Here is an 11,447-nt window from a genome sequence, read left to right on the forward strand (position 1 = left end):
TTAAAAAAAAGTTGACACGGATGTAGATCCCAATGCCACAATCGTGGAATTTGTCTTTAATGACAGATTAACCTCAAAGTGTAAATAAATTAGAGTAGCCTGATTACTTGATTATTGCTGCAATTAATAAAATGCACAGGAGAAAAAAAGTATCTGTCTTCACAAAAATCATCTGTTGAGTGTTTGATGGTAATTTATTAGTGCCTTAGAACGTAATCACTGTGAAACAATAGTAAAATAAGCTTTATTTCTCTCTGTTTACTGTACAATGAAAAATCCAAGTACAAAACCTTTAACGGTGTAACCGTCAGTTACACAGAAGAGAAGACAGTCATTTGAATTTGTTCATTACTTATTGCTGTGCAGGTGGGGGAACTTACCGGTCGATGACGCCATGCAGTTTGGACACGACGAGGTGGTGAACGTGCTGAAAGAATACCAGCAGGTCTGCAGGCAGCAGGATACGCGGCACACGGAGGCGGAGCGTTCCCCGACGCTGGACACCATCGAGGGCATGGTGTGATGGCTGTGATGGATTTGAAGTGGTGGTGTCCCCACACTGTACCATGTCCGAGCATATGCGCCATCTGAAGCTCATAAAATGAGTTCCAAACTAAGACCAGAATATGACTATATGAATTTGAATTCACTATGCAAGTAAAGGAAAATGTTTAAATGACTGAAATGGAAAATGTTAAGAACATGCAAATAGAATATAAAACAAACAATAGGCAGAGAAAAAACCAACAACACAACAAGCCAATATAAAACAACGTATGCTGCAAACGGACTCTAATTTCAAATCAGTACTGCCGGAATACATCATCAGCCCGGACTCAGTGTTCATGTTGTGGTAAGATTCATGTAGGGTTATATGTAGCAGAGGGTCTCAGTGTTGTTGAAGCAAAAGATGGATATTTGTACTTGCAATGCTTCGCATAACAGTACATATTTACTGTTATATTTTTACTGTTTTATTCTGTTGTGCCTTGTAACATTTAAATATGTAAAACTATGTTTGGATATAAAATCTCAAATTTGGCTTATTCTAAAAGGGAAACAATGGAAGGGATTGTACCCAATACACCTAATGTTGAAAATATTGTATATATTATGTTCTTCAGTTGTAAATAAGTGCACTGAAATTCTAATAATACATTATTATGCAGTACATGCAATTCCACAGAGTCATTTATGTGAAATATTTTGACATTGAAGACATCCATTAAACACATTTATTTATCTGCAACCTGTAGTTTAATTTTGTTTTGATTTTATTATTATAATATATATATATAAGGCTAGTCAATGCTTCATGCAGTCAGCAATTTGTTGTTGAATATTAAACAGCATCTACTAAATCAGCTGAATGTAGGAACATGATGGAGAAGCAGCTAGAGAGCTGTAGAGTTATCAGGAAGTGGTAAATGCTATTATTGTAAGAGTCTATTTTGCATAACTATTATATTTTCTAGGAAACAGTTGGATATTCAGCTGTTGCTACAAAGGATCAACCCAATGTACGCTGAGTCATATAGCCACCTCATTTTAACCGACCCTCTCTCTCGGTTTTTTATATAGATGTTTAGTTAGTTAGTTAGTTAGTTGGAGCTTGCTCATGTGGCTCGGCAAAGGGAAGTTTAGGGTCCCTTGCTGGCCCGACCCCGGATGAGCGGTTGAAGATGGAGATGGATGTAATCAGTGTTCAAAGATTGTTTACTGACCTGGTTCAAGAAGCAGGTTGCAGCCAATGTAAACATGCTTCAGTTTTCTCCATCAGATGGCACTGTGCCCACATCAGAAGAAATCTCTGTAAAACCCACAGCATCAGTGGTGTACTGAACAGAGTGGCTTAGATCCCTGCAGGAGAAAGAACAGTACAGGGCAGAAAAGAGCTCACATAAGACCGACCTGACATTCAGAGAGACAGCTGCCACCTGTACAAACCGTGGTGGTCCTGACTGATCCAACGCCTTCCTCCACGGCAGCAACAGGCACAGAGTCCTGCATCAGCTGGGCAGACAAGACGCCGCTAGCTAATAAGAATAAACTGCTCTCACCTTCACACGTTGAGTTTATTCCTCATGTCATTGTTTTAGTCGGTTGGATCAATACTGCTTCTGCATGAGAAAGGCCTGTCTTTAACTGGATTCTTAGCAGGACAGTGCAAGATTTGAACATCCTGCATTTTCAACGTTTGAAGGGAAAATCTACTACGATGATTTATTTATTATTAATTATGTTATTTCACAATAATCACAGTCTTGGACCCAGTATTCTTTCTGGAGAAAAAAGATAGGGGCTCTTTATCCCCATGGCAGACAGGTGAACTGGATGTGGATGATCTGATCTGGTTGGCATTTAGGACGTTTAATGAAACCAGAACAAAGAAAGATGACCTTAATGAGAAGGACTGAATGAGATTGAACCCCACAAGCTTTTCAGGGAAAGAAAAAAGGACAGAGTCTGAGAATAGGTATGAATTAAATTAAATTTGTCATTGTTTTAATTGTGTTTTGGTATGTCATTTGTACTTGCATTCAGTCATTGTTAACTGTAGAGAGAAAGGTAGTTTGGATGTGAATTTTTCACAGATATTCATGGTCCACAAGATGAAGTGCAATAACTTTATTGACGCTTGTAGTCTTTGTCTTGTAATAATGTTTTGTGCCGGTAATTATTTTGTATGAATTATTGATTAGTTTCTTATTTTGATGAATTTATGATTATCATGAATATTTTACACACACACTGTGTTTTCAGACAGTATTGAAAAGCCGCACTTACCTTTCAATTACCTTTCAAAGCAGCAGGTAATCAACTAGCAAATTTGCCAACACACAGCCCAAGTATTATTGGGGTTTTGTTTCCCACCCTGACAGTAGTGATGATTTCTTTGGTAAACTGGAGGTGTGGACAGTGATGTGGTCAGTTGGCAGGGAGCCCAGCTGTGGTAGGAGTTAAGGGTGCATTCCGAAACCTGTGGAGACCCATGAGTCAAACAGGCAATGCCAAGACCTCACGTAACAGTGTAAGAATAGCTCACCCCTGACAGTGTTTTAAATTGAGAGGTGAACATTTTTCATCACAAGACTATGATTAATCAAGCAGAAGAAGATAATGGATGGGTTGTAATTAGTTGTCACTGATTAAACTAGGGAACATGACCCAATCACAAAGATATTACAGATACATTGACCTTTTGATTTAGTTCTGTCAGCTGGAAATGTAGTAATAAAATGTTGCCATTCATCAATCACTCGTGCAAAAATCAGTAATTACTTTCACAGTCTTCACCGGATATCTCAAAGTGATGGGCTGAGATCATTACATTTTTTAAAGAGGCATTGTGTTGTTTTGATAACATTTCAATAACTCAAAAAGTACATTTTTTAGCACATAATAAATAATGAATCTTCATTTTTGTATCCAAAATATAGCGTGATGTCAGTGCTACCACAGACCAACTCTTAATACTCCCTCACTTCTCTCTCTATTCTTACTGTAGACAGTTGTGGAAAGCCAGATCATTTACGATAAGTACAATTTTGAAGTACCATACTTTACCTGATTATTTCATGCTCTGTACTTTTACTCCACTGCAGAACCAGACAGCACATGAAGTACTAAAAAATACCTTCAACTAGAACCAACTAAAACTGCTTCTTCCATGTCAATAATAATAATCCAGTAATATTATAATTTTATTTGGACACTTGAGAGGTTCACGTTTCCCTCCAGGCGTAAAACAAGTTTGAATGTTCCTCTCGCTCGTTAGACATGCAGATGGTGTTCCACTTAAATATACAGCAGATGTCTGTGTTACAGTAGAACAATATGACAGGCATTTACTGTGGGATGTAAGGCCATCATCACTCCCATATGGCCACACTGCTGCAGAGACACATTTACTCACAGACAATGGGGCAGTCTGTCCTAACCCAGGCTTTCACACATGTATTCCTATAAATCATTCAATCAATTAACATATTTCATGTGTGGTTGTGGGTGATCCATCCAGGGGTAATTTTACCCCCTAGGGGAAGAGATAGATCATTATTTTTGACTAACCCCAACCCTAAGTGTAACGTTGTTTTGTGACTGGTGACTGAAGTATCATTGGAATCTCTGGCACATAGTGAACGGATTGTGTTTTTTAGGTATATAGTTTATCTCAGAATGGGCAAATAATCTAATAAATTTAATGAAAAAGTTATGTTATTTTTCATTTCATAAGGTATCTGATTCTGTTCCTTTGCGTGCGTGTTTATGTCTCATGTTTGAGTGCACTAAAAAATATTGTGATTTGATGTTTGTTTTTCATCTGATAGCCAGTTCATCTTTTCTGACAGCTAGTTCCTCCCTGTGACAAGTGCTGGTTGATATATTTCATGACTTCAGATTGACTTGAAATTGTTTTTCAGGCAGCCAAGGCGATTTTCTAGGTCTCGATTTGACAAACTGTTCCACACATTTTAAAAATACATATTTGTTGTTATGAGTAAGACATCTGTCTGAGAGGTGGCATAATATTCTGAATTTGCATTTGTGTTTCTGGGAGTTTCATGCAGAGATTCTATGGATGGAAGGACTCCAGCATCCCGTGACCCTTTAACAGGAACAACCACATACTGAAGCAAACCATGAGAGATTATGTATAATATAGACTCCATGAGAGTTAAACATGAATGTTTAATTTTCTTCTTATATGACCCTAGGGAGATATTTATGTGTGTATATTTCTATGCAGTAAGCGTGTCTGAAACATTACTGTCACCTCGAGATGTCACCTTTTTAATGATTTAATTGAGTTTAATTCACACTAGTATAACTGATGTTGTCTCCACACAAAAAAATGAAGCAAGTAAAATTCACATTATTGGGCATTTTATTCTGAGGGAGAAACTGTGACGAATACAGAGTGTGCTCCAGTCTCCATGGAGATCGTTCATCTTCTTCTCAACCCATGATCTGGCAAAGCAAGGACAAAAGAATCATTACGTGGTTATCCTCAAATATCACATCAAGATGAATGAATAAATTAATGACGCATGCCTGTTTATGAAATCCTCCAGTTACTGCATGTGGTGGGGTGTATTGATACACTACTGTGACTAAAGTCGTACATACATTGAAGCTTTATGATTTTTTTAAACATTTCATACGGTCTGATTCACAGTGTTTAATACTGACGCTGTTCATCCAGCTGGTGTAGGCAGAGACACGGGTGAAGACGGTGGGCTTCTGGTTGGCGTTGCAGGCGGAGGAAGACACAAAGCTAGTCACACCGTGGACGACCCATTTGCCGTTGACACTGCAGTTCAGAGGGCCGCCGGAGTCACCCTAGGTTCAGAGAAAAGACGTCACAGACAAACCTCCGAGTCAAAAAATCGGAACCTTTCAACAGAGTTTAGCAAACACACCATTTTACAATGCACTTAACTCGTTGCCTCTTGCTTCTCATGTCCCCTTCTGATCTCAGACAGCCTCTAGCAAGTTTGTGCAGAACATGAACTCTCAAGACTTTGACACTTTTGGCACTAGCCTGGATCTTTGTGACTGACTTATGCCCCCGCTGATGCAGCAAGCAATCCCACGTGTCCTCCAAAATATCTTCCTTGACAGGACCGGGTCAGGCCTCAGCTCAGTGGGAAATGCTCAATTTCACCCTGTCATGGAGGAGTGGGACTGAATTCTGAAGTTCTTTTCAGGGTATCCCCTAGTCTGCTTATACTGTACCCAAACATCTTTCAAACATCTGTTGCCTTAATCGCAGGGTGACATCATGGTTTGTAGACAACTGGATAAACTGGGTTTAGTATGAGGAGGGAAGAATCTGCCTTGCTGAAAAAGGAACCCCTTATAGATTGTAACTAATGGGTTTATATTGGTTTCATAAATCACTTTCTATTGCATTATATTATCTGTTACAAGCCATTAATAGCAACACATTTTGGGTTGCCAGGATGGTACACATCACTTGGATCAGTGTTTAGCCTTTCCATTTTATAATAATGCAGTTATGAATGTTAATTAGCCATCAAATATGCTTATTAAGTTGTTAATAAATGGGTTTTGGTCCAGATCCTCTGCAGCTTGTTTTCACAAGGTCAGCCTTACAGTCCACCCGCATCTGGTAAAAATGGCCCTGGGACGCGTTCCCAGGTCTCAGTGCAATGTTTGTAATTGTTTGTCACTGTGTATAAATTCTGAATATACAAATATAAAAAAAAAAATTTATCACAAAAAATAAAAATATAATGGCTTATAACGATTTATAAACCTTTTGTAACTTATTTATATTTATATGTTGTATGTACAAAGCCTTTTTCTTCCTCCAGAGGGAGCCGCGCAAAGTCTGACAAATGGCCTCGAGTAATGTCACTGGAGTCAGCATCACTTGGAGCTGAAGTCTACTATTAGTTTAAAAAAAATAAATTAAAAATTATTCAAGGCTTAGCCGCTACCAGCATTACACACACAAATCTGCAACTGAACTGTCCCCGGTGGGTAAGTGTGTAATGCCAGTGCTGGGTATTCACAAGGAAGACAAATGTGTTAAATAAAAAGAATTCTTTTTGAAACTGTCTATCGGGATTTTGACAATATTACAGGAGTGCTTCTGCTGAATCAGAGTGGAGTATTCTTTCACGTCTTATAAAAAGTAATACTGAATGTGATGGCATGTCCAGTCCTGCTAAGACTTCCCACCTGGCAACCAGAGTCCCTGCCACCACCAGCACAGACCATGGAGTTCTTCACAGTGCTACCCCACCAACCGTAGCTGGAGCAGGTGTTGTGGTCAACAACAGGCAGGAAGGCCTGCTTCAGCTGGGCAGACAGCTGACCTCCAGCTAAAGAGAAACACATCATACAACCGGGATCACGACTAGAGTAAGGATCATACACTGCTTTCTCTTTGAAAGTTCAGTGTATTTTAATTTAAATGTTTTTTACAGATTACTTTCTTACTGGATGTATACTGAACCGAACACTGGGTTTAAGCATGCAAATGTATCGTTATGTCACACTCACTCTGGGTGCGACCCCATCCAGTGATGTAGCAGGGGTTTTTGTTGGGCAGGACCTGACCAGCGGGGGGCAGGGCGGCGAGCTGGACGTAGTTGTTGAGAGACGCGTCGGAGGACAGACGCAGAAGAGCGATGTCCCACCTAAAGGTCCGATTCTGGTTATGCTATGCTCTTTGATTGGGTGTTTTTACAATTCATGTTGGGTCAGTATGTAAGGTTAGCATGGGTCAGTCAGCAAAACTATTTCTAGAATTTAGTAAATATTTAGAATAAAATATGTATTATTATTTTACAAAATATTTATACTAACACATAATCACAGATTCCCATAATGTAGCTGTTATCTCAAACACTCTATGCAAAAAATGTCAATATTTTCCATACTCTAACAAGATCACAAAAAACTAAATGCACTCAGTCTTTATAATATGAGATGCACATACTATCAGGATGGGCTATTTTTGTTGCGCAGATGAGGGTCAAAACATGAGCAGCAGCTACTAACCCTCCAGCAACGTTGTTGGTGTTCCAGTTGGGGTGGATGTAGACGTGACTCACGCTCATGTACTGCTCTCTGCCCTCATTGGAGTTGATGTTGTGATCTCCAAGAACAACGCGCCAAGTCCTGGAACTGTGGACGTAAAAAAATATATAAATTTCTATTCCACCACTCAAACACATCCTGTGTGGCAGTTAGTACTATCTAGTAACCCAAATATATGTTTAGAATCAATACTTTACACGGAAACTATAGTTTTGGACGCATTGAAATTGAAGCTTTTACATATATTTGATAGTTAAAGATGGATTAAATACAAGAGCATTCCCAGTCAAATTTCAACCTGTTGTGTCTTGGCTTTGTATCTAATGCTACCAGGTAATGTACTGTAATACATTTATGTAACTGTTCAGCTCTTTTAAAACATATGTCCTGCCATTTCAATCTTATCTCTATTAGTTTTAAGCTGAGCAGCTATTCTGTGATGCACGAAACTCCCACCTGTCCACACAGTGAGCAGCGGTCATGACCCATCCTCTCTTGATCAGGGTTCCTCCACAGGTGTGGTAGAAGCTGCTGCCAGATCGGTACTGAAGAGAGATCTAACAAAACGACAGCAGATGGTATTACATCTGCAAGAAACTGAACCATTCACAATACTGAAAAAGGATTCTTTGCCTTTTGCATTACAATCTTAAACATACTTAATAAACCTTGTGTGTTTGTGTATTTGAAAGCTGTCTAGAGCAGTGGTGGAAATACAGAAAATACTTTTACTCAAGTATTGTACTTATGTGCAATTTTGAGGGACTTGTATTTTACTTTTGTATGTACAATAAATGCGACCGTAGACTTTTCAAATTATTTGTAGTACTACTTTTGTTAAACAGCTATACTTGTAACTTTCATTTTACAGATAAAGCACATGACCAACTCAAAATGATACATTATTATAGATTAAAAACACAGGTGTATTCAGTCACATGGCTGATTAGACATTCATGTTGGAGTTGTGCATAGCTATGCTGAGATTTACATAAGGTCACCATATGCTAAAAGGGTGAAAAAGTCATCCCGTAACAAAACTATCAGGAATGCCCATGAAGTCCTGAAATTTATTTATTTATTCTCTAACTAGTGAGCATACAACTAAAACATCTTCTTTTAGGACCTGAAAGGGGCCATTTTGCATAATGGGTACTTGTAATCAGGGCTTTTTCATTTCACAGTATTTTTCACATTGTGGTATTAATATTTTCCCTTAAGTAAAGGGTCTGAGCACTTCTTCCACAACTGTTGTAGAGTCAGACAAAGCCTATAGTACCTGCCAGGGCCAGGAGTTGGCTTTGGCCACCTCGCCTCCCACGACTCTCCCCTCAGCAAAATCCTCCAAATACCTGGGCTCGGGAGTCAGCTCAGCCAGCACTGAGCAAAGCAGAGACACAGGAAACATTAAAGTCAGACATCAAAGATTCAAGTGTGTGTAGAATGTCAAAGAAGAAGACAGTTCTTACCGAGGGCTGCGAGAGAGGTAAAAACAAGAACCCTCAGCATTTCTGCGGTCTCCTGAAACTTTCTGCTCTGGAGACTTCTGCCCATTACTCTTTTATACCCTCAGGCCCCTTACAATAGTGTGTGTGTGTGTGTATGTGTGTGTGTGTGTGTGTGTGGGGGGGGGGGGGGGGGGGGGGTGTGATCAATGCCAGCACATGTCCACCTGTGTCTGTTTCCCAGTTATCACCACATTAGGGGGGTAGCTGACCAAGCGGCAGCATCCATTTTTTTTCCACAGTCTATAAGTCCAAGTTATATTTACATTCTGATTATAGCACAGCTTTCACATGTGTGCAGTTCCCACCACAGGCAGACTTATGCCTACACTATGTCCACTCCATTAGTGCCCCTGTCCTCACTGCAGCCATTTCATTCAAAAATGTCAAACCGCCAGAGAGGCAACAGAATGAGTGACGGATACCTTCACCGGTTTCAAGCAGATTTTATACGACCAATTTCTGCTGGGAGCCAAAAACTATGAAATAATAAAATAAATAGATACTATAGCAAAAATAAATAAAACACTGCAAAATGAATGTCTGCATTTACATGCATGACTACTGGCTCAGACTCCAAATCAGATTTTTTTTCAATTTGCATTATATTAACATCAAAAAATAAGTGTATCCTCGTGTCCCTGTTACTCCTGTCACCGAATTAACTTGCTGAGTGGTGACAATGCTCACATGCTGAAAAGGAAAATGGTATTTATCTGAGTTTATCTTGATGTATACCATCTAGTCATCAGTGTCACAATTTGAAATGTCTTTGAGAAATATTAGGAACACTAGGAAAGGCAGGACATGAGGCAGTTTGAAGTTAAAAAACACAAATATTGATATTGAACCAGTTTATTTTGATCTGGAAAGTTGGTTGCAGATGGAGAACAGGCTTAACGGGCCTTTTCCACAAGAGACATTTCAACTTGTCACAGTAGGAAATGCATAGGTGTAAATAAGGATATAAATGGCTTTTGGCTGCTTTGATTTTAGGTTTTATCGTGCATGCTTGCTCACTGTCACTCTCACAGGAACACTTGAACAAAACAGGGCCATCGTTAGTGGTATTACTAGTTACACTTGTGTTTTTTCCTACCATGACAACTCAAAACATCTGCTCTATGAAAGGCCTATTCAGAGTAGTTTCTCTTCTACAAAACCATTTCAAGGATTGTTTAGGACTTTGAAAAAGAAAAATACATTTATTAGTACATCATCAACTGCACATTTATTTCCAATGATTTGTGTTGGTAAACTACAGTATAAACCAAATACCGCCGGTGGGATTGAATGAGCATGTTTGTTTGTTTTTAAGATCGACAAAGAAAAAAAGACTTAGCCACCGCAGAAAGAAGCAGAATTAACGTATTGTTCGTCAGATTCTCAAAATTGCGACCGTCCACCATCGACAAGATAGAAAGTTTCAAAGTTAAGCCAAAAAAACACTTACTGGAGAAAAACCTGTCATAGTACGTGTCCATCTTCAACTATTTGAAGAAGCTGTAAAATTCATAAAATGCTACGCTCCTTCAGCTTTGCAGGGGTTTACTGTTTGACACATGTCATAAAGACTCATCAAATTCGCCGTAAGACTGCAAACCACAGCACAAAGAATACAGACAGCGTAGAGTTAAACAGTAGCCCATGTAAGTATTAATGTAGTGGAGAAGAAGTAGAAAGTGGCATTAAAAAAAAAAGACTTGTGTAAAGTACCACAAATTTGTACTTAAGTACAGTACTTGAGCAAATGTACTTGGTTACATTCCACCACTGGTGTTTTTAAAAATGTAAACAATTATTTGTGAGAATGTTGTGCAGCCAAAATACTTTTTTTCCACATGCACCCTTTGGGAAATGTTGTAATATCTGATTCAACCTATTTTCTTTTCTTTCTATTTTTAATAAATGATCAAAAAACTTTAAATTACGTTTTTCCTTATTTTTAATTTTTTTTTGTTAGGTTTTATACCATTATAACTGTGTTATACTGCTCAAAAGACATTTAGGAGCTATTCCTGCTTCTGGCCGTGGTTGTACTTGCTAATTTGAGATGCGAGACTTGCAGAGGAAAAATGAACCCACGGTGAGTAACAATGTGACAGGAGCTTGCTGGAAAAAGTAAATTTACATACAAGTGAGTCTTTATATTTTCTGTTTTATTTTTACTGGCGGTGTGTATCCATGTGATGAAGGTGGAGACGCGGGTGAAGGCAGTTTGGAAGATGTGCACAGCTGTTGATGACATCAGAAGGAGGTCGGTTTGTATAATAATGCAGCAGGTATAATCATAGTCGAGTGCCTGGTTTGATTAGTATTAGGGATGAGCGAGTACAGCATTATCTGTATCTGTATCTGTATCTGTTT

General features: G+C 38.9%; 2 protein-coding genes across 3 annotated transcripts in view; one reads left to right on the forward strand and one right to left on the reverse strand.

Moving 5' to 3' along the window:
- Positions 1-1,102, forward strand: part of gls2b (glutaminase 2b (liver, mitochondrial)) — a 15,870-nt gene extending 14,768 nt beyond the window's left edge. For both annotated transcript variants that reach the window (XM_032513330.1, XM_032513331.1), the window contains one exon: positions 367-1,102. In XM_032513330.1, the coding sequence (XP_032369221.1) occupies positions 367-523 (157 nt within the window). In that variant the 3' untranslated portion in view covers positions 524-1,102. The remainder of the gene's footprint in view (positions 1-366) is intronic.
- Positions 1,103-4,870: 3,768 nt separating this feature from the next.
- LOC116687750 (elastase-1) lies at positions 4,871-9,126 on the reverse strand. The gene is made up of 8 exons (XM_032513348.1): positions 9,045-9,126; positions 8,855-8,955; positions 8,032-8,132; positions 7,537-7,662; positions 7,036-7,172; positions 6,712-6,854; positions 5,194-5,343; positions 4,871-4,971 (listed from the first exon to the last, which is right to left on the reverse strand). The coding sequence occupies exons 1-8, from the start codon at positions 9,082-9,084 to the stop codon at positions 4,960-4,962; spliced, it is 810 nt and encodes a 269-aa protein (XP_032369239.1). The 5' UTR covers positions 9,085-9,126; the 3' UTR covers positions 4,871-4,959.
- Positions 9,127-11,447: the final 2,321 nt, after the last annotated feature.

The sequence above is a fragment of the Etheostoma spectabile genome, chromosome 4 (assembly GCF_008692095.1).
Source record: "Etheostoma spectabile isolate EspeVRDwgs_2016 chromosome 4, UIUC_Espe_1.0, whole genome shotgun sequence".
Taxonomy (NCBI): domain Eukaryota; kingdom Metazoa; phylum Chordata; class Actinopteri; order Perciformes; family Percidae; genus Etheostoma; species Etheostoma spectabile.